This window comes from Penicillium oxalicum, chromosome VIII (genome assembly GCF_001723175.1).
Source record: "Penicillium oxalicum strain HP7-1 chromosome VIII, whole genome shotgun sequence".
In the NCBI taxonomy this organism is placed as follows: Eukaryota; Fungi; Ascomycota; class Eurotiomycetes; order Eurotiales; family Aspergillaceae; genus Penicillium; species Penicillium oxalicum.
Genome location: NC_064657.1, coordinates 631,809 through 657,744, shown reverse-complemented (window position 1 = coordinate 657,744; position 25,936 = coordinate 631,809). Strand labels below are relative to the sequence as shown.

Genomic DNA, 25,936 nt, shown 5'->3' with positions numbered 1-25,936 from the left:
TTCATCCGAGGACCGATTCCATGAGAATATTATTCATTAAACAGCGCCATGGGCATGTTTACATTTTCGTTTCTTAGGCCTCAGGCCCTCAGATGCTCAGGGATAGTCGGACAGATTCGACAAGCGTCATCGAAACGCTGGCAAGCTCGCCAGCAACGTGATCAATTCACAAGGGAGGCGGCAGTCCAAGGGCTCAAAAGTCGAGCTGCATTTAAGTTAATTCAGGTACGGACCGAGGCAATGCAGCTCCATCGATGCACGGGAATGGCAAGCTCACGCGCAAACAGATCGATGAGAAATTCCGAATCTTCCGGCGCGGTCAAACCGTCGTGGATCTGGTAGGATATTGCCCATTGTCCCGACAGAAGACAAATAAATCGTGGCCGGCCAACTAAATTGGATTCCCAGGGTTATGCGCCAGGATCATGGTCGCAGGTAAGTTCTTGAAACAATCTGGCATCTCAATAGATCGCAAAGTCCCAGTTTGACCTGGTTGTTAGGTAGCCGTGAACCGAACGCAACCGAGCGGACGAGTGCTCGGGGTTGACATTATCCCCGCGCAACCGCCAAAAGGCGTATCTACAATCCAAGGAAACTTTCTGTCGCCCGAGATTCAAGAATATATCGAGGAGTTTTTGCGCAATCCGAATCGAGGCCGAGCACGCCAACCCGGACATGATGACCATGGCACTTCCAACAGCCCATTGGAAGCGAACGAGGAGGCTGTGGATGGGACGGAACCTTCTGAGACGAGACAGTGGAGGACGGTGGATGTGGTGCTCAGCGATATGTCTGCTCCCTGGTATCAGACATCTGGTTTTTGGAAACGAAGTCTAAGTAATCCCTATCACAGGATGATGAACACCAGCGGAAACAATTTTCGAGACCACGCGGGGAGTATGGTGAGTTGTGCCCGAGGTACCCCGTCGTCTTTTCTTGGCGGAGACTGATCGAGTCGTTATATTAAACGCTAGGACCTCTGTAACGCTGCGTTGCAGTTCAGCTCAAAGGTTCTCAAAGCAGGCGGGCATTTTGTCTGCAAGTTCTACCAGGGAGCCGAGGACAAGGAGTTGGAGAGGCAGCTCAAAGAGATGTTCTCGAAGGTGCACCGACTCAAGCCAGAGTCATCACGCAGCGTGAGCTAATTGTCTACTATGATTTCTCTCCATCGCATCCCAGCTAACCAAAATATGACAACAAAAGGAATCTAAAGAGGCATTTTTCGTTGGCCTCGAGCGCAAATCATGATCCACCCTCAACGTCGCCTGTACCTCCAACGCCAAGTACGAGAAACGTACAACTGGAATACGGTCCGTTAAATAATCTCGGCCTCGCCGTCATCCGACCCCTCGTCCCATTCTACATTGGCCAAGGCCGCCTCGGCTTTTTCTTGGACCTGATGGTCAAAGGGTCAGAATACCATCTCTGCTGAATTGCTGGGCATTGAGATCTCCTGCAGCTGGGTTTACTTACCTCCCTGAGCCCACTCAATTCTTCCACATAGCCGCGCTCGTTGAGAGCTCTCTTGACCATGTCCCAGCCATGCTCACGATAGGCGTCGATCACTCTGTCTGAACAAGCGCTACAACATGAGTAGCTTCTACCAGTAACGGTAATGTTCTCGAAATTGGCAAGGAACCCTCGAATTTGATGCGGCACAAGACCCAGAGGATGGTCACCCTGATCATCACTCTTTGTCATTGGGGCCGGCGCTGCAGCGCCCAGGGGATGTTGAACAATCGAGACGAGTAACTCCACCAAAAGCGCGGACGCTATCGCCGCAATACCCGGACGGGTGACTGTGCATTGCTGGTCAAGAGTTTGATCTTTGATAGACTTGAATTGCATTGTCAGCTCTAATATGAATGCAATACGATGATTGAAGAAAAATTTCACAACTCACGTTGGCAGGTGCCACAACATCATTGCAAAAGTAGCATCCCAACCCCCCCTCGGTCCCCACAGACTCGGAGACCCCATGACGCATTACCACGAATGAATCAAAGCCCAAGGCCGCGTTCATTACGATCTTCCCAGCTGCTTTGCCCATCACTGTAGGTAGCCATCGTGATTCTCGGGTATCCATTAGTAGAAAGATTGCATCGTGTTCATCGATGAGTTTCTGGAGAGCTTCAAACTCGGTCCGTGTCGCATCCTCATCTATGATCGGGTGACCTGCCATGGGAATCGAAAGCTGATGGCCGGACGTGTCCACTCCCGGGTAGATTTCCGTCAAGGCTTGCGATGCCCGGAGTGCTTTGGGCGCACCCCCATTCAAACAGTCATTGAACGTGAAGAGTGGTTGGCGAACTGGGTTGGAAAATGAGACAGTGCCCTTATCCACAAAAGTTATCTTTCTCACACCCCATCCCTAATAATCCCCCAGCCCGACGCATTAGTTTGAGTGCACATTTGAAGCATCTCAATAGATGATGAGCAAAAGCAAGACGTACCAGCAGATTCCGTGCAACATAACTACCGAGAGTGCCAGCTCCGAGTAGCAGACATTTGGTTTGTTTAATTTGGTCAAGATTTAGCGTCGGGCTGATACGCCATTTCATGAGCTTAAGATTAAGATCGACTGATTGATCTGCCAGCCTATGTGTTTTGAGGACATAAATGTCAGCGGAAAAGAACCGGCATGGCTCGTTGCGAAAATCGTGACGTACCTCGCGGGATCCATGTATTCGTTTAGATTCACAATCCTGCCAGCCAACTTGCCAGCTGGATTCCGTTCCCACCCCGTGATCTTGGGCATCTGAACAGGTTTCTGCTCGGATGAAGCGCGCGAGCTGACCTCTTTATCTGCAGGCTTCGTTTCAAGACGAATGACCATGCTGCGCCCCTGATCGCGCCTTGATTGAACGTCACGGTACCGGAGAATCTGGACACGATCAAGCCCCCAGCGCTGCTTCACAAGCACCAACAAATTGCGGAGCATCCATCCTGGTGCACTCTCATAGTTCGAGGGATCTGCAAAACACACATATTGGTCCTCCAAGGCTGTCTCTTTGAAGAATCCATTCTCATATTCGGATAGCGCTGCGATACGCCATTCACCGTCGACAGAGGCGTCCTTCTGGGAACGAACCTTGCGAGCAAGGAAAAAGCCGCGTTGGCGACTATCCACCCCATAGCTCCAGGTCTGCACAGCATCCACAAGACTGGTGCTATGCTGAGGAGACAGATGCTCACCGAGCAGCTTATCCGCGTTGCCAGCTTCTCCAGGCTGTGAAGCAGCGGGGACCCACGACGGATCGGAGTGGATGGCAGGGAAAGCGAACCAGTAGTAGAATTTGTACTTTTTCAGGTCGGCGAACGAAAGAATGACGAAGGAGGATAGTAGAGATGGACAGGAGAAGATTGTACCGTCTTGAATCGCGTCCCAAATCTAGTTTGATGGTGACAAGATGAATTAGCTGCTTTCTCTCAAGACATCCACGAGACTATTTGGGTGATGGGTCGGCGGGGCAAAATCGTACCGTCTTCCCAGCTTGATTGAGCATTTGCGATTTATCCATATTCCGATAATCTTCGATAGTATTTACGTTTCTGATCATGCCCTCAGCACGGTAGTAACCCGCCGGAGCTCTGGCGAAACATGGGTCTCATTAGCTTTCAGGGCCATAGCAGCGGTTGGCGCGCTGAGTGCGAGCAACATACTCAGTGTTGATTAGAGCATTGCTGTGAATCTGGATTCGACAACTTGCATTGTCTGCATCGGTGGAGCGGATCTCGTATAGTCCCAGCACCGAACGAGCGGAATCATCTAGCTTATCATGGTTGATCTTGTGTGAGGCGAGGGCCGTGTAGAACGGCAGCTCGATGTCAGACGCATACGGAGCGTACTGCATCTTGAGGGGTACGCGCAGCCTCGAATCCACGAGCCGAGTCCTTTAAATCCGAGTTTAGCAGGTCTCTTTTCGACTGGATGTTTTCTTTGATGAAGCTGGTGCGGAGTATACTATTTGAGACCAAGCGGAGTGGAGGAGTAGAAGAGGGGAAAAGTGGGGTTGATGTACTAATCGTCGCGCGTCCCAGAAAGGCACGATGGGCAAGGAGGAGAAAAAAAAATTATGAAAATATGCAAATCAGATAACAAAGTCACATCAGAACCCGTGACCGTTCCTCGTGACAACGGAAGTGTTCTTGCAATTCAGCCGCTTCGGTCATATTTGCTTGACCTCGCCCAATCCCCTCGAAAATTTGGGCTTCAGTGACATCTGACTCGGCCTTGCGCGAACCAGTAGTGATCTTGTGGTCGTGTACTCCCTTTTCCGACCCGTCACAATGCTTATCGGGTTGTGTGGAGGTCAGCACAACTGTTTCCTTTCTCGCGTGGACTAAGCCGAAATTGACACTTAACTTAGGCATTTGCGCGGGCAAACATGCTATTGCTGAGTACTTGATTCAACAGGAAGGGTTTCAACTCCTTGAAGTTGCTTCCCAGGCCGATACAGCAATTACCGATAAGCCCAGCGACCACCAGCTCCTTCTCCAAGCCTCGGGCACTAGGGGAGACCATGGTCTTCATGCTCTGAAAACTCCATCAGAATTCATTTTCGAGACCGCGGAGGCTCTTTTAAATTTTGTGACCAAGCGATGGCAAGAAAAGTGGGTGACCACTGATATCGCCGACGGCAGGACCCTCGACCGCTTCTTGCTTCGTCCATTCTTCCTCCTGGTGAGCGTTGACGCCCCCGTCAGTCTTCGCTGGAAGCGCTTCTCAGAACGGTACGTTGCCAAAAATTGAATGAATAAATCCATCGAGACGTGCTTTGAGCGTGTATTTGCCATTAAGCAGACAATCTTACAGTCAACGCGTGAAACAGATGCCGCCAGCGACAACTAGATCCCCCTGATTTGGAGAGATTTGTGCTGTGGAATGACCGTCATCTGTACGAAAAGGACATTGGACGGGTCTACCTCACCGACCGGGCTCAAGTGCGCCTTTTCAACTCCTCCTCGTCTTTCGAGGAGCTTCACGAGGCTCTCAAGACCCTCAATTTGGCCGATGAGCAGCGCCTGCGACCGAATTGGGACCAGTACTTCATGCAGCTTGCATCTCTTGCCGCACAACGCAGCAATTGTATGAAGCGGCGTGTCGGGTGTGTTCTCGTTAGGGAGCGTCGAGTCATCAGCACGGGCTACAACGGAACACCTCGGCACTTGCCCAACTGTAACGAGGGTGGATGTACGATAAAAACCCCCTTCTTTCTTCTGTCTCTTCGTCCCTACCTCGCCGCTGAAGGCTGCTAACCTCATTGTAGGCCCTCGTTGTAATCGAGGCGATGGTGGTGGTGTTGGACTTTCCACCTGCTTATGTCTTCATGCCGAGGAGAACGCGCTTCTAGAAGCGGGTCGAGAACGTATTCGAGAAGGCGCGATTCTTTATTGTGATACGTGAGTCCATGACCGGGTCTGCTTGGTGTGTCGTGTGATATTGACTGACAATTGGCCGTAGATGTCCTTGTTTGACATGCACAGTCAAAATTACCCAAGTTGGAATCTCGGAAGTTGTGTATTCGCAAGGTTACAATATGGACAAAGATGTAAGTTGCTCATTAAGGAAATCAAACTCACTGCAAACCTAGATGGGAAATTGTCTGACACATCACAGAGCGCAGCCATTCTCGAGGCAGCGGGAGTAAAACTGCGACAATTCAGCCCTGTAAGATCATTACCCCTTGGCCTTGCTTGACTTACCATCAACTATCTAACGTTTCTTTTTCCCCAGCCATCAAATGGATTGATCTACTTACAGGGCTCTGAATGAGCAGTGACTTTGATGCAGCATTAGACCTTGACTTGACAATTGATTGATACAGGGGTCATGCCAGCTGTAGATAGAAATAAACCTTCCTACCCCTTGACCTCCATTCGCACAGATTTATCGTTTTTGAACCAACAAGCAATAGTTCATGTCCACATGTCTGCTAGCCATCTGGTACCGATATTGGTCTTACGACCAGACGGAGGGGGGGGGCAGCATCTCGCTTGTCTATTCGTCGAGTCGTAAAACCCGACTCGGATTTCCTCAGACGTCCGTGCGGACGAAATTGATCAGTTTATTGATACAGCAGCCACATGAATTTTTTTTCTCAGGTCCTGTCAGATGCAGAGAAGACCTGTTGCTAGCTGGTAACAATGAGCTTGCTGATCGCCGGGAGACTAGATCTGTATCTAAATCATCACGTGACCGCACTAAATATGCAGCACGACTTGGACGTGAGGCACTGACAACCTGTCAAATCGCACGAGACACGCTGAATGTGGGGCCCGAGTCGAGACCCTTCAGGCTAACCGCTTCAGGTAACCAACCCATACTTGCTTTTTCCCCATGCCCCTCGTCGTTTTCTGCCGGCCAAAAAATTAGCACGAAAAGGTGTATGAGTCAGCTAATGTAGTTTGGGGGCTGGAGGGGTTCTGCAATGACTCCCACAAGACCCCCGCGGCGTATAAAAGACTTCAGACGTCTCACATCCCCTAGGTTGTGATTGTCACTGAATTTTTTCCCTCCACAAGATGCCTACTGTTCACCTTCTCGACTACGTGGCGGGTAACATCCGCTCGTTGGTCAATGCGATCAACCGGGTCGGATATGAGGTGGAATGGGTCAAGACTCCCGAGGATGTCAAGAAAGCAGACGTATGTGCATGTTTTGCCACGGAATGATTGTTCGACCCAGACAACTCAGCATGACAAGGTCTAATGGATAACTGACGGGTGAGGTTGTATTTGCAGAAACTGATTCTCCCCGGCGTCGGCCACTTCGGTCACTGCCTCTCACAACTGGAGCAAGGTGGCTTCCTGGGCCCCATTCGAGAGCACATTGAGTCGGGCAAGCCGTTTATGGGAATCTGTGTCGGTCTGCAGGCTCTTTTCGAAGGCTCTGAAGAGGACCCTAATGTTTCCGGCCTGGGTGTCGTTCCCATGCGCATTGAGAAGTTCAACGACGTTTCCAAGAGTGTGCCTCACATTGGATGGAATTCTGCGATGAACACAGCGATTGAGACCAAGAAAGAGAGCTTTTGGGGTCTCCGGCCGACCAGCAAGTACTACTATGTCCACTCATATGCGGCGCTGTACAAACCAGGTGTTCTCGAGGCAGACGGCTGGTCAGTTGCCACGGCCACATATGGCGAGGAGGAATTCATTGGCGCAATCAGCCGAGGAAACGTCTTTGGCGCGCAATTCCATCCCGAGAAGAGTGGAGTTGCTGGACTTCGTGTGCTTCGAGCGTTCCTAAATGGGGACCAATTCCAGTCACTTCCCGAGGAGATGGTCACGGGCAAGGTGGATGGACTGACTCGCCGTGTCATTGCCTGTCTGGATGTGCGCGCCAATGACAATGGTGATCTCGTAGTTACCAAGGGTGATCAATATGACGTGCGGGAAAAGAGTGGTGTTGACGCCGGAGGCCAGGTTCGTAACCTGGGCAAACCGGTCGAGATGGCCAAAAAGTACTACGAGCAAGGCGCCGACGAAGTCACTTTCCTGAACATCACTTCCTTCCGCAACTGTCCCGTTGCAGACACACCCATGCTGGAGATCCTGCGAAGGACCTCTGAAACGGTCTTTGTGCCCTTGACCATCGGTGGAGGTATCAAGGATACTGTCGACACCGATGGAACCGCAATCCCGGCGCTGGACGTCGCGACCATGTACTTCAAGTCTGGTGCCGATAAGGTCAGCATTGGCTCAGACGCCGTCTTTGCTGCTGAGGACTACTACAAGTCTGGTCTGAGTGGCAAGACTGCAATTGAGACCATCTCCAACGCCTACGGTAAGCAGGCCGTCGTAGTGAGTGTCGACCCAAAGCGAGTCTACGTCGATCGACCGGAGGATACCCCCCACCACACCCTGAAGACCGCATACCCCAATGCTGCTGGCCAAACCTACTGCTGGTACCAGTGCACCGTCAAGGGTGGCCGCGAGACTCGTGACATCGATGTGCGACAACTCGTCCAGGCAGTGGAGGCTATGGGAGCTGGTGAAATTCTCCTCAACTGTATCGACAAGGATGGCAGCAACAGTGGCTTTGATCTCGAGTTGATCAACGATGTCAAGGCTGCCATCAAGATCCCAGTCATTGCCTCAAGTGGTGCGGGAGTACCAGGCCACTTTGCCGAGGTTTTCAGCAAAACTGCAACTGATGCGGCTCTGGGTGCTGGCATGGTGAGTTTTGTGACCATTCTGAACTGTGAACCTGGATAAAGAGCATGACTAATATCGATGGACTCGTTTAGTTCCACCGTGGGGAGTACACCGTGAGTCAAGTCAAGGATCACCTCCAAACAGAAGGATTTTTGGTTCGCCAATTCGAGGTGGACCTATGATCGGAAGCTCTCTACAGCCGTAATTGTCTCAAAAATAAGTATGATGGTGTCGGTGGCAGGCATCACTTCTATATAGATTCCTGTTGTATTTTGAAAGCAAATAGACAAAAATGGACCAATTAGCGTATTATTCTCTCTCTCTCTCTCTTTCAGAAAAATTTCATGACTCATACATTCTCTAGACCCAGGACTGTCGATCGTGTAAGGATTCACTTACTGCTGCCAAAGGGCATCCCAATCTGGAATTCGACATGGTCGCGGCGGGGGTTCTCCGGCACTAAGGTACAGCCGCATGCCGCGCCATGATGTAAGCACGGTAAGCACAGTAAGCACAGGCGGTCAAGCGGGCGGCAGCAGGTGAACTTTTCCGGTTGCCACCTCGCGCCCTCTCCTTCTCCTCAGTCACGACACTCACTCCCTCGCCCAACATCCTCACCTTCGTCGCATCAAACCCCCATCACCCGCATCGAGCAAAGGCGTTGGGTGGATCTAGTGTGGCTGCTCTTGAGGTACTGACTGATCAAACGGGAGATTTTTTTGTTGCTACGATTCCGATCAACTATCACCCATCGCGGCGACCAAATCTCTTGAAGACCACTCGCATCGCCATCTCCGTTGCTGCCAGATCCAGCATTCACACCCGCAAGACAGAAGACAGAAGTGGCCCGTTCTAAAGAGAGCACGAAGGATTGAAAATTGTTGTTTTCTTTGATTAGTGTCTCTGCTTCCCAACAGTGTCTTCGTTTTCTCTCTACCTCTCTTTTATCTTTCGGCAATTGTAACGATCTGTCTATGATCTTCATTTGTATGCAGTGTGACCGCTCACCTTTCAGCATCCAAGAGAAAGAATCATTCTCAGTCTCTCTTTGAGAACTCCGATAGATCAGGGCCTCTCACTCGTCCGCTTCCTGACCATAAAGAAACCCACAAAAGAATCTAACCCTTCGTGACACGCTCTGTGTGTCTTGCGTGTCTTGAGACGTGCCGAGATTCTCACTTCTAAAGAACGGAGTGTCTGCCTAACGCCGACTGATTGATTCTATACCCTCTTTCATACCATTGTTCTCGCTCAACCTCCCTCTCCTCTCCTCCTCCCCCTTCATCCCTCGTACTCTCCTCCCTTTCTTTCTTCCTATACACACTGTGCTTTCTGCTCTTCTCTGTGCCTGTTGCTTTCGTGGCCATAGGGACTTCTTGTGCCGAGACTGCAAAATTGATCTGATTCCGAGCCTTTTGTCTCCTCTGTGCCCGGATTGCTTCATCTCCTTGCTCGCTCACACTCAGAAATCAATACAATGTCATCCTCTGTTCATTTCAAATTCAAATCCCAAAAGGAACCCTCGCGGGTTACCTTTGATGGCACTGGTATATCTGTCTTTGAGCTGAAGCGCGAGATCATCAACCAGAGTAAATTGGGAGATGGATCTGATTTTGAGTTGGAAGTCTATGCGGAGGATACCGGTGAAGGTGGGTTTCCAATCCTTTTTTTTTCTTTTGACTCAAGTCCCAATTGACGGGGCTGTATCGAGAACACGATATGCTAACACCTCAACCACAGAATATGACGATGATACGACCATCATTCCCCGATCGACCTCGGTCATTGCCCGTCGATTGCCTGCCGCACGTCCGGGCAAAGGTGGTGCGGCCCGCTATGTCTCCGGCAAGATGCCCGTGAATGCTCGCAATGCCTCTCGAATCGAACCGTCCATTACTCGAGCTGCACCGGGCCTGGGGGGATCGGTGACTAACAACGTGCTGGAGCTCAACAATGCGCAGACTGAAGAGGAAAAGATCAATGCGCTGTTCAACCTGCAGGCTAGTCAATGGAAGGAGCAACAGCAGGAAATGGCCAAGTAAGTCATGTTTCGAGTAAAGCTAACGGTGTAACGATGGGCTAATGTTGGGAAATTTAGTGCCACACCTGTTCCTTTTGGACGAGGCCGCGGCAAGCCTGTCAATGTGCCCGATCACCCTCCACCCCCTGGGTATCTCTGTTACCGCTGCCGGGAGAAAGGTATGTTCAAGACTCGGTGGTATCACTAGACGTTTTTTGTTCTTGGGCTTCCCGCTAATCCGTCTTACTAGGCCACTGGATCCAGGCATGTCCAACGAATAACGATCCCAAATTCGATGGCAAATACCGTGTCAAACGGTCGACTGGCATTCCTCGATCATTGCAAACCAAGGTCGACAAGCCAGACTCCATGGCACCCGATGGGACCGGTGATGACTCGCGTAACACGGGCGTCATGGTGAATGCGGATGGTGACTTTGTCGTCGCGCGACCGGACAAGGCCGCCTGGGAACTATATCAAGAAAAAGCCAAGGCCTCGGCTGCGGCTGCAGCAGAAGCCGCCGCGGCCGAGGAGAGCAAGGAATTGCAAGCCCGTGGTCTCGAATGTCCAATCGACAAGAGAATGTTCCTCGAGCCCACCAAGACCCCCTGTTGCCAGCGCACCTATTGCAATGACTGTATCTCCAATGCCCTGATTGAAAGTGACTTTGTCTGCCCTGGCTGTTCCACCGAGGGTGTCTTACTGGATAATTTGACGCCGGATGATGACGCGGCAGCCAAGATTAAAGCTTACGAGGCAGACAAAGCTGAGGCGAAGAAGGAGAAGGAGAAGCAGGCTAATCAGCCTGCTTCCCCCAACGGGTCCGCGACGAACGGCGTAGTTACCAACGGACACGGATCTCCCAAGACTGCGACGTCAACGACGACGACAATAACGAAGGACCGCTCCCCCTCCCATCCGCCGGGAGATGACCTTCCCAGACATGGCCAGAAAAGATCCGCCGAGGACGAACCTGTCCGTGACCAGACAGATAGCACCGACTCTGGCAGTGCGTCCAAGAAACTGAAGAGTGACGATCACTCCGAGACCGCCAGTGCCGGTACTGGGGCTAACAATACCCCCGCCGCTACTCCTTCGACTGCGCACGGCACCCCTCAAACCAAGACTCCTGGGCCCATGCCTAACCATACGATGCCGTTCAATCCGCAGATGCCCTTTGGTGACTTCACCAACATGATGCCTTCTTTCCCCAACGGCGGGTTTGATCCAAACGGAATGCCCTTCATGAACCCGATGGGCATGCCCAACGGCTTCCCTAACCCCATGGGCCCCGGTTGGAATGCGATGAACATGCCTTTCCCGCCCATGCAGGGCAACATGTTTGGCAACCAGAACCCAGGCTTCCCTAATATGTTCAATGGAGATCCCTCGATGATGTTTGGCATGGGCGGCATGGGAGGGATGCCGAACCAGAACAACGGCTTCCCGACCCAGCCGATGAACAACTTTGCCAATCAACAACGCACCGCCTTCAGCGGGCCGTATGCCCGGGAGGAGGACTCGCCGTACTTCCGACAGCCGGTGAACCCCCAACGACACCAAGCGCGGAATCGACGGGTCCGACCGAGCGATTATCGCGAGCTGTAGAGGATTTCTCTGGCCTTTCTTTTCCTTTCTCTCTCTCTCTCTCTCTCTCTCTCTCTCTCTCTCTCTCTCTCTCTCTCTTCTCATGGACTTGGTGATACCCCCCGGGCGTTGTTCTTGTTTCCTCCTCCTTCTGAACGGTCGTGGATGAACAGGCTGTTCATCATCTTCATCTTCGTCTTGTATCTATTTCCGATTTTTTTCTGGAGAGGGTCTAGATTGCCCTCAGCCTTTGCCTGACTTTCTTGTTTTCGCTTTTTCTTGGCACCTTCTCTTTTACCTCAGTGTCCTTTGTATTGTTTTTTATCCCTTTGCATTGGTCTCCATGGCCCTCTGATTACTCTTTCTTGCATGACGCATTGGTTCAGGCGGAGGAGTTTCGCATTATTCAGAGTTTTCCCACCTATACTTTTTGAAGTTGTAGGTAGCTTTACTTGACAGACATTTTATTTTTCACTTTTCTCCCATGGACTCTTTGCCTTTGTTTTGGTCATGAGCGCATCGCTGGTGCCCGTGTTGGGACAGGCTCCTCGTTCTCGTATTTCCACCTCCTCGCGTAGAAAGCTCTTCGTCTTATAGTACGTTCAATGCAGGACTTCTTTTGTTTTTGTTTGTTTTTGTTTTTGTTTTTGTTTTTGTTTTTTTTTTTTTTTTTTTTAAAAAAAAAAGTTTCTTCTCTGTCTTTTTCAAGAGTAGTTTTGAAGTCTTTTTTCATCAAAGTTCCTTCGACAAGCGGTTGCTTTCACTAGTCACTGTGGGACGGTTAGGGAGCATAAGCCAGGGTTCTGTGCTTTCTGCTTTTTGCGCCAATCACTGCCCTATCATGCGGATCGTGCATCGAGCCATGGACAGGACAGTCGTACAGACTACAGACTACAGCAGAGTACCAGAGACTACGGATGCCCGTACTGGCGGTGCTGGCTGACTGAGTCACGACTACCGGACTTGGCCACGGTAGTAGTGCCCAACGGGCCAAGACGCCCCAAAACGGCCACAGCCAAGGCCTAATCAGGTGACTCGATGGAAATCCCCACCCGACTCAATTCGATTTCCTTCTGCGACTTCTCCACCTTTCTTCTTCTTGAATCCAACCCATCCATCTTGGTCCTCTCCACACTTGTACGCACACCGACTCAACCGCTTCTTGTCCCACCGCGCCTCGTCGTCAACACACCCGTTCAACTTCAATCCCTCACATCTTACTCAAGAAAAAACAAAATTCATCAGCCATGGCGACGTACATGAGTAATCACAGTAGTAATTCCAATCAAATGCCCCGGTTTCTCGCTCAGCGATCGACGGTCACCGCCAGCTGTTACACCGTCGAATCCTCCAGCGGCAGCGTTCACGGCTTCCACTACTGCACTACTCTGGGCGCCGGTATGTTGCCTCCCAGCCATTGCCACCCCATTTCTCGTCTCTGGGAATCCCTCTCCACACCGTGCGGCGTTTTGTCACTGACCCTTTCCCTCTTCTGCCACCTTTTAGGAGCACAGTGGTATCCCTGAGGTCCCTTCGGGATCTAAAATCTCCACCCCAAGACCTCCCCTCGAGTATGCCGCGCCCAGCGGCACACTCAACTGGACCGGGACCAACTGGCCCGAGTCGCACGCCAAGGGGGAGGCGGCGCACACCATTCCGGAAGAGTGTGAGAGGCTCTTCTGTGACACACTATCTACGACCTTCCTTGGTGAGAGGATTGACGTTGGACAGGAGTCACTGGGAATGGGTACGTTTCAACAGACTCAGCCAGGTCAACAGTATCGTCCCGCATTTCATCGTCGACAGTCTCATGGATCGATTGAGAAATGGATCGAGGTGTGGGATTACAGTGGCGACGCCATCTATCGCGGATTCGTCACGGGCGACGGCGACGAACGCACGCTGTTTGTCTTTCTCGAAGATGGGACCATTGGCCAGGGACTCAAATCTGGGTAAGATACCGTTCTTTTTTTTTTCTCTTAAGTCTTGCAACGCAAGAGTTGACCATGGACTGACCATGCCTCTTGGCTCGTTGTTTCCAACAGACTGATTGCACTCTTTGAATTGGCCGGTTCGGACGCCTTTGATTGCACCCAGATTGTCGCCTGTGTCAACCGGTCACAGCACCAGGATGAGATGGAAATTGTTCGTAGTCTCGGATGGTGCGGCTTCAACCTGACGACTCTGGATCCCTGGATCCGGGGTAGCTCGGTTGCAGCAGGTCCGGCGGTCAGCACAAAATGGCTCTTCTTGGTGGCCGAGGTGTAAACATCACATGGTCAATCCAGGGTCGTAGAGCGATGACCGGACTATTCTAGCAGACTTGATCACTTTTGTAACTCGGATTGCTGGTCCTCTTTTTTTTTTCTCCCTCTTCCCTTTCGGACTTTGTTTCCTATTCTTCTGTTCCCAACTCTGGATGGTCACTTTTTCTCCTGATCATTAGTGATGGTCACTGTTTATTCTTCGGACCTCCTGTTTCCCTCCTTCTCGTTTCGGACTGGCCATGAATGGAGACGTTCGCTCTATTTTCATTTGTGAAGGATTGCGTTTGGAGTCGGGGTGATTTCTTTTTCTGTGATATTCTTCCTGCTGCAACGACACTTAATAGCACCAGTCATCTGCCATCTTATAGGTATCCAGTACTTGTTCCTCCACGCTTGTCTTCCAAAGTAGTATCGCAATATTCCATCTCGCCCAGTACCTAGTGCTCTTTGATTCCCATTCACGCACCATTTACAATGATAGATAGGATTCACCTTGAAGAACTGAGCATCAACTCGTCACGTACGGTCCTGCTCACACATTCAACCGAGTGTGGAACTGAATCACGTATATGGAGAATTACGGATATCAGATCGAGCCAACGTCCTCGGAAGTCGGCAACGAGTACCAAGTGGAGACCGGACCCAAAGCACGGGCCCCACTGAAGAAACACTCTAAAAGCTGTTTAGCTCGATCGATTTCGTCAATCCACCTTTACTACCGACACAAGCTGGACGAAAGGTGTGGTGGATCCGATTTCTTTTCTGCTTTTATTTTTCCTTCAAGTGGTTCACTTGCTAGGTGACCATGAGTGATCGTGTCAAGGCTGATCAGATGGACTCGCCAGTTGGCTCCCTCCTCGGCCTGCTTTTTCCCCGCAGATAAAAACAAGGTGCTGATCAACTGGTGCTGTGGATTTGCCTGTCGGATGACATCAACACTGATTCGAGATGGTGTGACTTTTGTCAGGCAATACTAAATTCTAGAGATCTTCTCTAGGAGGGTCGGTGAACCTTGATGTAATAGAGTGTTTTTATTCTAATAGGAAGTTTTGACCATGACTTGTCACTAGCTCTGTGCATGTGCATGGCACACCCTCTGCCACATGCACGTAGCAGCTTTCGGTCACGGCACCGAGTCGATCCACCAGGTACTTCCAGTCCCACCAAAGAATACGTGACGCGATGAGTATCTCTCGTCCTCGTAACAACACTCTCTGGGAAGGTGACTTGCACTTTGAATAGAGTCCAGCTTGCTTCCTTCCTTCCTTCCTTTCTTTCTTCTCCCCTTCACTGCTCTACCACTCTCACCATCTCTTCCCCAACCACTCTCCACCCATAGAAGAGATCCTTACCACATCATTATAATCCACCATGCTCTCCATGCTCTTCCCCCAATATCTCATTCCCTCTTTCCTGCCCAACTCCTCCACACCGGAGCGTAACACCCTCTCACCTTCCCCTTCCCCTGTATCCTCACCAACATCTCCTGTGGAAGCACAAGCCCAAGTACCACCACCCGGAAACCTGTCAACCAAGGGCAAAGGGAAAAAGACATCCCTACAACGACTCTCCCCCACAACCTCCAAATCCCTCACCCACCACACTTCCTACATCCACTGCATCACTTGCGGCGCCCATCTCTGCTTCACTTCCCAGATCATCAGCAAGGGCTTCACCGGCCGCCACGGACGCGCCTATCTCGTCTGCGCTCAGAGCACTTCTCCTGATCCCCACGAACAAGCCTTGCGCAAAGCGTCGCCCCCGTCTGCACTGTGTCCATCACAAGCTACTCAGACTCTGCCTAATACACTCCTCCACCGGCCCGTCTCACGCCAGCTCGTCACGGGCGCGCACACCGTCAGCGATATCAGCTGCCTGTTGTGTGGAATCGTGCTAGGATGGAAATACGTCGAGGCGGAGGAGGAGACGCAGCGGTATAAAGTGGGAAAATTTATCCTGGAAACGAAGAAGATAACCACGGCAACGGCTTGGGAGGGCGTTGGGGAGAGTGGAGAATCGGATGGGGGTCGACAGGATGCGGTGCGGAGCCGTAGATATGCTGGTCGAGCGACGAGTCTGGATATTGAGAATGGGGACGGGGATGATGATGGTGGGCATCATTTGGATGGCGATGAGAGAGAAAAGAGTAAGAATAGTCGTGGGCGCGGCGACGAGGGTGAGCACGACCATCATCATCATAGCCATGACCCAAATTATGACTATGGGCATGACCATGGGAACGAGCACGTGCGCAAGCAAGAGAGGCAAACTGGCATGCCGGGACGTGAGATTGAATTCGACAGCCAAGACGAAGATGAATGCGAGGATCTCTTTGCCGGCATCTGGAGTCCGGGACTGGCGACTCGTCGACGCAGTCGGAAGATTGAGAAGAGACCCAGCTCTATGGCGGCGACGATGTTTGGATTCGCCTGATACTGGCATCGAAATAGAACGAAACCAAATGCACTCGAGGTGTAGAATGAGGAATCTGATTGCGCATCGACTGTGCCAGGCCAGGAGAATCGGAACTAATAGTCCTTTTGAACGTCCAGCGTCTTGATGATGAACTTGGACCTTGATGATTTTTTGATTATTGCCCATTTTTTCTCTACTCCCTATTTCCCCACATGGTCACCTCCCTTCCCCCCTTCGACCTGTTCTGCGTCGGCGTGGATGGAACTCTTAATATGCATAATACCTTGAGAATGCAAAATGACCTAGCCTTTTATGCCTCTATGAGGGATGTCAGCATACCCTCGACCCCAATCTCTCTCCGCTGATGTCCAAAGACACAAACACTATGATATAGGTAAATGCTGGAATCTGGGCAAGGTTTCGCGCTAGGATGTTCGCCCTGGAGACGAGAAGAAGCTCGCCATTTCATGAAATGCCAACGATACTGCCATTTTGCAAGACTTCATGATCCAGGCCCAATTTTCAGTCTTTGTTCATTGCCGAGTGCATAGACATAGTTAAGAGTCAGGCCGTAAGAAAGAGGGAAGCAGTAAGGACTAATCTATACACGGTGCTTTTCTCCTAGAGCCAAAATTTTAAGAAAAAAAAAAGGGTTGAGAAAACCTCTCGGGTAAGATCGAATCACGGCAAATACCTCCAATGCTCGAGGGAACCACAAAAGAAAAGGAATATAATAATAGGGAATAAGTGAAAAAGCTCGAAAAAAGCTCGAAATTAAAAAAAAAAAAAAAACCAAAGCAAGGACTCCCCATTCCCCCATGCCCCTCATCCATCTTACGCCTCTCCATCCACACGCGCACGCTTCGACTCGTTGTCCGCAGACACATCTTCGGCGGGCCGCTTGGACGAGGATGACCCCGTAGATGAAGACTGGGTGGCAGCTGAAGCGGTGGGCGCGGGCTTGCGCCGAACGAGAGATGACAGGTCATTTGCTTCTTTGCTGACGGCGTCGAGACGGGCCTGTTGATCTGTGGCGGATTGGCCGACGATTTGGCCGAGGATACCTTTGAGCATAGCCTCGTTTTCACGTTCTTTCTGTTCGAGAGAGACGGGCGATCGGCGGAGATCGATGAGCTGTGGGGAGAGGGAGAGAAGATTAGCGATTAGCAATTTGATATGGCTTGAAACAAGGATGAAGATGAAGATGAAGAGAGATGAAAGTGTCGAAAAGGAGGAGTAAAACACAGAGGGGAAAAGACAAAAAGAACTTACTCGTTGCTCCATATCCGCAATAATCTCTTTGCTATTAGAGATTCTCCTCTGCGTGGCAATCTTCTTATCCTCATCCAGATCCTCCGTCTCCAGCTTCTTCTGCTCCGAAGCCATGCGCGCCTTGCAGCTTTCAATCGCTCGTTCCATCTGAGTGGCAGCCTCGTTGCGCATCTCCTGGTCCACGGTCTTTTCTTGACCCTCCCTGTCCTCATCGACATCCTCATCACCTTCTCCGTGCTGCTGTACCGAGGCGAATTCCAGCGCAAGAGAAAGCTTGTAATGACACTCTGCCACCGACGGATCCTCGAACGGGAACAGCGTATTTCGGAGGTCAAGCGCGGTGCGCAAATCGGTTACTGCATCGGAGAACCGTTCGCCTTCGAGTGAAATCTCCGCTTGCAGGTCATATGTATCGGCGAGACGTTCTTTGATGTGTTTCAGATCGGCGGGGAGCTGGGCGTCTGTTGCTGTGGTGGCTGCGCCCGATTTCCCTTTCCCTTTGTCTGCGCTGGCTTCCTCTGCAGCTTCCAATCGCTTCAGATACAGCACCCGAGCCAGGTCGAGTACCTCGAACGCGTTTGCAAAGTCATCTTCCTCTTCTTCTTCCTCTTGACCATCCGGCCCATCGCCATTCTCCCCGTCACCACCCTCGTCATCTTCCTCGTCCGAGTCGACAAAGTTCTCGTCGCCGGTGAACTGGAAGAACGGCTTTGATGGCGCACTGTCCAATTCGACGCCCGCACTCTTCTTTGAAGTGGATGCGGTCTGGCCCATCGAGCTCGAGATCGCATCCTTGACCAAGCTTCCACCCGTCGCAGACCCCGACCCAGCAGCCGAGGATGACTTGGCCGCCGGAACAGCACCCGACGACTGAGGCTGCTCGCCAGCCACCTTGGTGCCCAAAACGTCACTCTTGCTCACCGCGACGTTATACAGAGATTTTCCGTACGCATAGAGCAAGTCGGCGTTGTCGGGCGACATTTCGCCGTTCAATTCGGCCTGGAGCTCGGTGGCCTGGGAATAAAGCTCCGAAGCGGCATTGTGGTCTTTGGCCGCATCTTTGGCAGCTGCGCGTGTGATCAGATCTTGTAATTGGGCTTTCTTGTCTGTGTCTGTGGTCACGTCGATCTGATCGCTTGTCTTGGGGGGCTGGTCCATTTCGGTCATGATGGGTGGATTGTGAGAGGGAGAGAGAAGAAGAAGACGATTTCCAAAGATGCAAGAGAGGCAGATGAGGATATAAAAGTGAGAGCAAAGTGAAGATTCGTTCTATTCTCAGAAGTTCTGGAGTTCACGCAGAGCTTTCAAATCGTCCGAGGGCTCGTAAGACGTAGAAGCGTGTTCGAAATGATGTTGAAGCGCAAAGAAAAAGAGGTGAAAGCGATTACGAGCCGATAAGCTCTCGGCCCACTTGGCCACGCGGGCGCGGCGCGTGTCGCAACGCGTCTTCGCTTTTCCAACTTGCCCGTTTGATCATCGACGGCACTCGACTCAAACAGCCACGCAGGGTGAAGTAGAGGACAGACTTGAAATAATGACATGACAAATGAATTCACGGCTGCTCTATATACCTCAATTATCTCTCATCTACCGAGACTTGTTCGTTCTGCTTCGTTGATTCCCACGGCCCGACCTTCAAAGAGACTCGATTTCCATCGAGTCCCACTCATCATCGTCAACAAGAAGCTCATAATAGCAACACATCAATCAATATGGATCCAACCACCACTCCGCGGCATTCAAATCGCTTTCGAATGGGTGTAGGTGCTGCAGACCCAGTGCCATCATCGTCGCCGGGATTCGGGACACCTGCGCGTCCGCTGCGACTCGCAAGGGTAAATGCGCCGCCTACAAAAACCTCGATTCTCCCGATCCTTCTACCCCCGGCCACTCTGCGGCCAGTGGCCTTTCGGACATTCACTCGCAAGCACAATCTGACAATCTCGTCCTCGGCGCTCCAGACCTTGGCCGTCTTTATTGGCAAGAATTGCGGTTCAGGATGGCGCGAAGAGGGTCTCGCCGAAAAGGCCTTGGACGAAGTGGCCAAGGCTTGGAAACGAGCAGGAGGCGGCGTCATTGTGGAGGAGGGCAAAGGCGCCTCATTGAAAACAATCCTTCAAACGCTCGAGAGCAGTATGAGCGGCGGTCGCGTGGTGGTCGGGAAGGCAACTGTACCAGACGGATCTGGAAGATTATCCAGTCTCGGTATGGAGGCGACTGGACGGACGAGGGACGCAAGTGGCAAAGAGGGCTCTCTCACAACGCGGCCGGGGGAGACGGAGGAAGACGACTCCAAGTTGTCGCTTCATCCTCGGCATTGGCTCAAAGTCATTGACGCCACGGACCTTCCGCGCCTCACATACAATGTCGACAAGAAGTACTTTGAGACCCATAAGTCAAAACCGACGTTATTCCCGCCGCCGTCCCATAAAACAGCCCTCTTTCGAGACCGCTATAACCTGGTGTACCAGCGATTGTTACGCAACGAATCCTTTCAGAGCTCGTTGGGCGTGGCCGGCATGCCTTCTCTGCAGCGATCGTCGTCGAATCTGGGCGTTCAACAATCCTACAAGTTGACCCCAATTGCCAACTTGCTCGGACGCAGCGGCACATCTCATCTCCTTCTGGGCCTGCTCTCCACTTCGCCCACGGGAGACCTCTCCTTGGTGGATCTGACGGGGACTGTGGTCTTGGATCTCAGCCATGCCCGCATGATTCCCGAAGACGGCGCGTGGTTTGCGCCGGGCATGATTGTGCTCGTGGACGGCATCTATGAGGAAGAGGAAATGGTTCAAGGCTCTATGCTCGGTGGGAATCACGGCGTGGGTGGCGCCATTGGCGGCCACTTTGTTGGTGTGTCCATCTGCGGACCCCCCTGCGAGCGCAGAGATATCTCCTTGGGAACGGGCACTCGTCAAGGCGCGGGCGATGTCAGTTCAAGTGGTGGATTCGGCTGGGTCGATTTCCTCGGCACTGGCAGCGAGCGCGCCCAGGGGGCTCGTATGAGGCGCATCCAGGAGAAATCTCTCCGTGCAACAACTGCTGCTGCCGCTGCCGCTGCGGCGGCGGCGTCTTCAGCCGAATCTATCGATCCATCTCCGGCACGGCTCAAGGTCGCCATCTTGAGCGAAGTCCACCTGGACAACATGAAAACCCTCGACGCCTTGCGCAAGGTCTTCAGCACCTATAACGATTTGGCGCTCTGCGATCGCCCCGAATCATTCCTCTTAATTGGCAATTTCGTTCAAACCCCCATCATCAACGGTGGAGGACGCGCCGGAAGCATCGAGTACAAGGAGTTCTTCGACTCACTTGCTCTCGTTCTCTCCGACTTCCCTGCTCTTCTCCAACACTCAACGTTCGTCTTTGTCCCGGGCGACAACGACCCCTGGGCATCTTCCTTCTCCGCCGGTGCGGCCACCACCATTCCACGACAACCCATTCCAGAACTCTTCACCTCTCGAATCCGCCGAGCCTTTGCCACGGCCAATTCTGAAAACGACAAATCTCAATCGACCGAACCACCAGGCGAAGCCATTTGGACCTCCAACCCCACCCGTCTCTCCTGGTTCGGTCCCACCCACGAGATCGCAGTCTTTCGCGATGATCTCTCAGGCCGACTTCGTCGCACCGCCATTACCACCCAACTCGCTGCGGAGCACGACGAAGACGAGACCAACGCCGAGCCACACGATAACATCATGCAAGATGCACCAGACTCCCCCTCCAACGACGACCCCGTCGACCTCGATCAAGCCAACGGGTCCAAACCCGCCCTCAACGGCCCGTCATCCACCACCAACGCCGCCGCCACAACCAGCGCCGCAATGGCCCGCAAATTAGTCAAAACCATCCTTGATCAAGGCACCATGTCCCCCTTTCCTCTCCATGTCCGGCCCGTATTATGGGATCATGCCTCTGCAGTACAATTATATCCCCTGCCTACGGCAGTGGTGCTCGCTGACGCGGAAGCGGCTCCGTTCTGCATGACCTACGAAGGGTGTCATGTGATGAACCCGGGACGGATGTTGGCTCCGGGGGATGTATCGATGGTCAAATGGATTGAATATGATGTTTTGCGCAACCGAGGCCGTGTGAAGGAGGAGCGGTTCTAAGTTTGTTGTGGAGGCTGGTGGGGAGGGACTAGAATGGGCAGATGGGAGAAAGATAAATACGGAAGAAGTCCGGCGTGGTATAAAAGATAAGTTTATTTTGTGAAGCTAAGCGTTCAATCTCTAATGTTCAAACGCGTACTTGCAACTCATGGATGATATATAATAATTGTGTGGGTTTTCTCGAGGCCCAGCCCGGTAGTACCTCGATGTATGTAAACCTCCAGCTCCATAGCTTGGGCCCTGAGATCATAGAATGAATCCGCTTAATAACATCTACGACATCAGGAACCAAGATTCATTACAATCAAAAAGCCCAGTAAGGTGATTCGCAAAATCTAGTTGGAACTAAAGGTAATGGGCGGATTGGACATCTCACAAAGTCTAGGAATACATTACATGGGGTTGGATATCTCTGTCGAAGGGGGTTACCGCATCATCCGATCTAAACGGCCAAATAGATCTCAAGATGCTAAATCATTTCTTGATAGAGAGGGGGAAAAGAGAGATTAGAGATAAAAATCCCCGTTTCCCCTTAAACGCATCTCCCATCTCCCGTTGCGCATTCCACATTCCAGCTCGCCTATTCAATCAATGGTGATGACATTGTTGTTCCCCTTTGCAGCCTTCTTTTTCGGCGACACGTTCGTCGGGTTGGCTGCTGGTGGAGGGACGGGTTTCAGTGATTGTGGCTGGATCTCGGACTTGGCCGGAATCGAGGGTCTCGCGGCGTCATTGGCACCTCTCTTGACGGGTTCAGGTACGGGTGGGCATGTCCCAAGACAGTCGTGCAGCTTGTGAAGAAGATTCCCCACACGATGGATGGATGCTCTGGCACCGTCCCCTAGGCCCTGCCACCCATCACCCCGAGCGTTGTAAATTTGCTCTCGGACCACGGCCGAGACAGGGTGAGGTTCGGTCGACGGCCAATCTCGGTTCGCGTCGTCCAGCACCCATTCAGTCTTGCCCCGTGGCAAGTGAGCGAATAGACTAAACCGATACCGTTGTCGGGGGTAGTGAATCTGATAACTCGTGGGGCTGCGGACGGTGATGTACACCAGAGCTGTCTCCGATGATGCGGATTTGGTCACAATCTCATCAAAGCTGCAGAGAATGGGGAATGAATCAGCCATCAAACAAAGAACGTGGTCAATGCCAGTCTCAGCAAATCGATCATTGAGCGCGAAAGTGAGGGATTCTTGGATGCGTCGATGTGGACTCGGGCGATCAAAGCTGAGCTTGAGACGCAATTGATAGATCGGGTCAGATCGAGACATGAGTTGGCCAATGTCGGTGTCGCTCGTGATTGCTGGCCCGGAAACTTCAAGGCCGAATTTGGCAAGCATCTTCTTTTCGGGGCCGTAGAGGAAAGAGCATTGCGATAGTGAAATTGAGCGTGGCTCCATGCCCTTTTGAATGAGTTTTTGGAGGAGATAAATCGCGCAGTCGAGACGTTGCAGGCGCTCAAAAAGTCCAAATATTGCAGGCTGCCCAGCCGGAACAACCAGGCGAAGCGCAAACCCACCCCCCTGATCCTGCACAAGGAGCTCCGGGTCTAGCTGCGTGATGAGTAGCTGTAAGGACTTGACGCGACGTCTGAGCTTCCCATGTGCCACGAGAATGGTGGAATTGTGCTCTCGATCGACCCCTTGGAAAGACAGACGAATGGCACCATCAATGAATGACCCATTCTTGAGGTACGAATGCGGCAATGCTATTTGCAGAGGCTTGGGCAATGTGGAAGGCTCATAATCGACAAACAGATCGGGTACCAGCAGGTCCTCTTCAAGCTGCAGCTTCTCCAGCACCGGTTGAAAGCGCGCTTCTGGTAGGTCCGCTAGATAGCGAGCGTTTGCATAAATCGCCAAAATCCCAGTCAGGCCGTACACGAGCTCTGCACATGCAGTGTAATCCGTTCGCCGGCCAATCCCCATCATAGTGTTGCTCACAGCATGGGCGAGTGTGGGCCGCCCAGCCTCGGGCCGAAGCTGAACGAGCCACCATCTATCACCGTCCATGCTGCTCGTTACAGCAGTAATCCAGCGGCGGTCCCAGGTGTGGTGTGTAAAGAATGCGGAACGCAGCGTGTTGGGAGGGAACAACTTGCGCACGTCCATCCCCACTATCCTGGGATTGACCCCTTCCAAGCCAAGTCCCTTGGAGCTGGACTCTACCTCATCCATCGCAGTGGTACAGCGAAGGCGAGCAATCCGACCGAGTAGCTCTTCCACTACTGGCTTTGGTGGACCTGGTTCTGGCCGTTCCACCACACTGGGCGTGCCCGACAGCGTAGGGGTTCCGGTTTGAGGCTCAATGGAGACGCGCAATTCACGTGTGGTTGTCAATTGCACGTTGAGAAAGCAGTCACTGGGCTCAGAGGACGAGAGTTTGCCACCCAAGGTAAGAACGTGATTTGCGAACAGCAGATGCTTCTTCAGAGTTGTGTAGACGAGAGAAAGGACATGGGAAATGTGGAGCGCGATAACGCTGCGGAGAATGTGCTCCATTGAGAGTGAGTCGGTGTCAAACTTGACTCCAGCGCTGTTCGTTTGTTTACCGTCGCGCATCCAGCGGAGGTGCAACTGTGGCACTGCGGTTTTGAGATCACCGCTACCTCGTCGAATGCCAATTTCGATCCAGCTCTTAGGTCCTGCCCGTGCTGTCCAGTATTGTACGACGAGAGTACGATGGAGAAGCTCAATCCGCAAGAGACCGGACCATGTCCCCCGAGAAAGATCCTGAGCCTGTCTGAAGAGAGTGTTGACTTTGTTCGTCAGAACCAGCCCATGGAGGAAGTTGAAACATGCGAGCAGCCCGTCGTTGAAGAGAATTCGATTGATTTCCACTTCGAGCTCGTCCAGAATCCGACCCTTTGGAATAGAGGAAGAAGGCATGAAGAGAAAGCGGATGTCGACAAAGAAAAATTGACTGGTCTTTGCTTCCTGGGCGACCGAAAGATCGAGCTCAAATTCACCGGCTACCGTAAAGGTCACACGGCCGTCATGAACCCGATAGTTTCGCAAGGCATGTGGCACTTGGTCTTGGAGTATGAGTCTTGCGCTGATAATTCGGTTGATCTTGTGCAACTTCTTCAGGGCAGTTCGCGCTGACAATGGCTTGGGGGGCTTGTAACCAAACTGAAAAGAGAGTCAGGATGTTAGCAACCTTAAAATATCGGCTGGCTTGAAGGTGAAGGACATTGTGCAGAACACTCACATCCGGTAATGAGGCAACCTTGCCCTTGGCGAGAACCTCGAGTGCGGTTTTCAGGTCTGGGTTGGCCACCTGGGCCCTCACAAGATCCTGCTTCATCATTCCCACCGAATTCATGGCCGTCATGTAGGCTTGGTGCCGTATACGAATGAAGCCCTGAATATCGATAAGCCGGCTCACCTCTGCCGCATGACGACTCCATTCTGAGAGAACGAGAAGTTTGATGAACTCTGCTCTCCTTGCGTGTCCCCATTCCAAGATCTTAAGCTTTTTGTGCATATTCTGTGCCGTTTGGTTCCCCGACGATTTGCCGCTCCCGCCAGGCGCATTTGTATTGTTATCTGCGGGTACTTGAATCGTCGCCAAATCCGATATCAATTCTGTAAGCTCATTCCAGCAATTCTGCACCGCTCGGTGAACGAGCGTTCCGAACGGAAAGAAGCCTTGGGTGATGTGTGGAATTTCAAAGGGAGTGGGAGCTCGCTGTAGCGCTTTCGTACGCTGATCTGATTTCTCCGAGTCGCGACTTGTGCCATTCACGTGGGACGACCCGTTTGGCGTCGCCCGTGAGCCCAGTTTTTCATTTCCGCCCATCGGACTCAATGCGCCATTGGTGGCTTGGTGAAGTCCAGGCCTTCGTGAAGACCCATCCATATTAGCATTGTCCATGATGACACCGGGCATGTCTCGTCTGTTGCGAATTGAGTGAATCTCTTTTGAGGCAGGATCTCGTTTCTGGAGACGATGTTTCCTCGACCAGGCGCACGGCACCGACCAGGCGACTTCACTAATCCGCCAGCGCAAGGACACTCACGGTGTCGGTGCTATGCCAACAGCTAGGCGATGAGGCGCAAAGACCAGTCAAAAACAAGACACTCACCCCAGAGCCATGC

General features: G+C 52.1%; 11 protein-coding genes across 11 annotated transcripts; 7 read left to right on the top strand and 4 right to left on the bottom strand.

The window, feature by feature from the left end:
• Nucleotides 1–254: 254 nt before the first annotated feature.
• Nucleotides 255–1,145, top strand: POX_h09570 (uncharacterized protein; the record flags this gene model as incomplete). Its single annotated transcript, XM_050118322.1, has 5 exons — nucleotides 255–338; nucleotides 409–435; nucleotides 501–802; nucleotides 854–902; nucleotides 975–1,145. The coding sequence occupies 5 exons, from the start codon at nucleotides 255–257 to the stop codon at nucleotides 1,143–1,145; spliced, it is 633 nt and encodes a 210-aa protein (XP_049965109.1).
• Nucleotides 1,146–1,315: 170 nt separating this feature from the next.
• POX_h09569 (Ubiquitin-like modifier-activating enzyme atg7) lies at nucleotides 1,316–3,854 on the bottom strand (the record flags this gene model as incomplete). The annotated part of the gene is made up of 7 exons (XM_050118321.1): nucleotides 1,316–1,396; nucleotides 1,474–1,836; nucleotides 1,904–2,371; nucleotides 2,454–2,598; nucleotides 2,670–3,391; nucleotides 3,483–3,591; nucleotides 3,664–3,854. The coding sequence occupies 7 exons, from the start codon at nucleotides 3,852–3,854 to the stop codon at nucleotides 1,316–1,318; spliced, it is 2,079 nt and encodes a 692-aa protein (XP_049965108.1).
• A 436-nt stretch (nucleotides 3,855–4,290) lies between these two features.
• POX_h09568 (Deoxycytidylate deaminase) lies at nucleotides 4,291–5,776 on the top strand (the record flags this gene model as incomplete). The annotated part of the gene is made up of 7 exons (XM_050118320.1): nucleotides 4,291–4,312; nucleotides 4,371–4,734; nucleotides 4,833–5,194; nucleotides 5,271–5,403; nucleotides 5,465–5,552; nucleotides 5,621–5,671; nucleotides 5,738–5,776. 7 exons carry the CDS (start codon nucleotides 4,291–4,293, stop codon nucleotides 5,774–5,776), a joined length of 1,059 nt encoding a protein of 352 aa, XP_049965107.1.
• Nucleotides 5,777–6,525: 749 nt separating this feature from the next.
• On the top strand, nucleotides 6,526–9,013 carry POX_h09567 (Imidazole glycerol phosphate synthase hisHF; the record flags this gene model as incomplete). Its single annotated transcript, XM_050118319.1, has 4 exons — nucleotides 6,526–6,648; nucleotides 6,745–8,178; nucleotides 8,250–8,270; nucleotides 8,675–9,013. 4 exons carry the CDS (start codon nucleotides 6,526–6,528, stop codon nucleotides 9,011–9,013), a joined length of 1,917 nt encoding a protein of 638 aa, XP_049965106.1.
• Nucleotides 8,786–9,175, bottom strand: POX_h09566 (uncharacterized protein; the record flags this gene model as incomplete). Its single annotated transcript, XM_050118318.1, has 1 exon — nucleotides 8,786–9,175. The coding sequence occupies one exon, from the start codon at nucleotides 9,173–9,175 to the stop codon at nucleotides 8,786–8,788; it is 390 nt and encodes a 129-aa protein (XP_049965105.1).
• A 459-nt stretch (nucleotides 9,176–9,634) lies between these two features.
• On the top strand, nucleotides 9,635–11,785 carry POX_h09565 (putative RING finger protein; the record flags this gene model as incomplete). Its single annotated transcript, XM_050118317.1, has 4 exons — nucleotides 9,635–9,806; nucleotides 9,898–10,195; nucleotides 10,256–10,356; nucleotides 10,428–11,785. 4 exons carry the CDS (start codon nucleotides 9,635–9,637, stop codon nucleotides 11,783–11,785), a joined length of 1,929 nt encoding a protein of 642 aa, XP_049965104.1.
• Nucleotides 11,786–13,053: 1,268 nt separating this feature from the next.
• Nucleotides 13,054–14,032, top strand: POX_h09564 (uncharacterized protein; the record flags this gene model as incomplete). Its single annotated transcript, XM_050118316.1, has 3 exons — nucleotides 13,054–13,223; nucleotides 13,279–13,716; nucleotides 13,810–14,032. 3 exons carry the CDS (start codon nucleotides 13,054–13,056, stop codon nucleotides 14,030–14,032), a joined length of 831 nt encoding a protein of 276 aa, XP_049965103.1.
• A 1,370-nt stretch (nucleotides 14,033–15,402) lies between these two features.
• POX_h09563 (uncharacterized protein) lies at nucleotides 15,403–16,464 on the top strand (the record flags this gene model as incomplete). The annotated part of the gene is made up of 1 exon (XM_050118315.1): nucleotides 15,403–16,464. One exon carries the CDS (start codon nucleotides 15,403–15,405, stop codon nucleotides 16,462–16,464), a length of 1,062 nt encoding a protein of 353 aa, XP_049965102.1.
• Nucleotides 16,465–17,280: 816 nt separating this feature from the next.
• Nucleotides 17,281–18,885, bottom strand: POX_h09562 (uncharacterized protein; the record flags this gene model as incomplete). Its single annotated transcript, XM_050118314.1, has 1 exon — nucleotides 17,281–18,885. The coding sequence occupies one exon, from the start codon at nucleotides 18,883–18,885 to the stop codon at nucleotides 17,281–17,283; it is 1,605 nt and encodes a 534-aa protein (XP_049965101.1).
• A 545-nt stretch (nucleotides 18,886–19,430) lies between these two features.
• On the top strand, nucleotides 19,431–21,833 carry POX_h09561 (uncharacterized protein; the record flags this gene model as incomplete). Its single annotated transcript, XM_050118313.1, has 1 exon — nucleotides 19,431–21,833. One exon carries the CDS (start codon nucleotides 19,431–19,433, stop codon nucleotides 21,831–21,833), a length of 2,403 nt encoding a protein of 800 aa, XP_049965100.1.
• Nucleotides 21,834–22,417: 584 nt separating this feature from the next.
• On the bottom strand, nucleotides 22,418–25,727 carry POX_h09560 (Mediator of RNA polymerase II transcription subunit 14; the record flags this gene model as incomplete). The annotated part of the gene is made up of 2 exons (XM_050118312.1): nucleotides 22,418–24,967; nucleotides 25,047–25,727. 2 exons carry the CDS (start codon nucleotides 25,725–25,727, stop codon nucleotides 22,418–22,420), a joined length of 3,231 nt encoding a protein of 1,076 aa, XP_049965099.1.
• Between the last annotated feature and the right edge of the window lie 209 nt (nucleotides 25,728–25,936).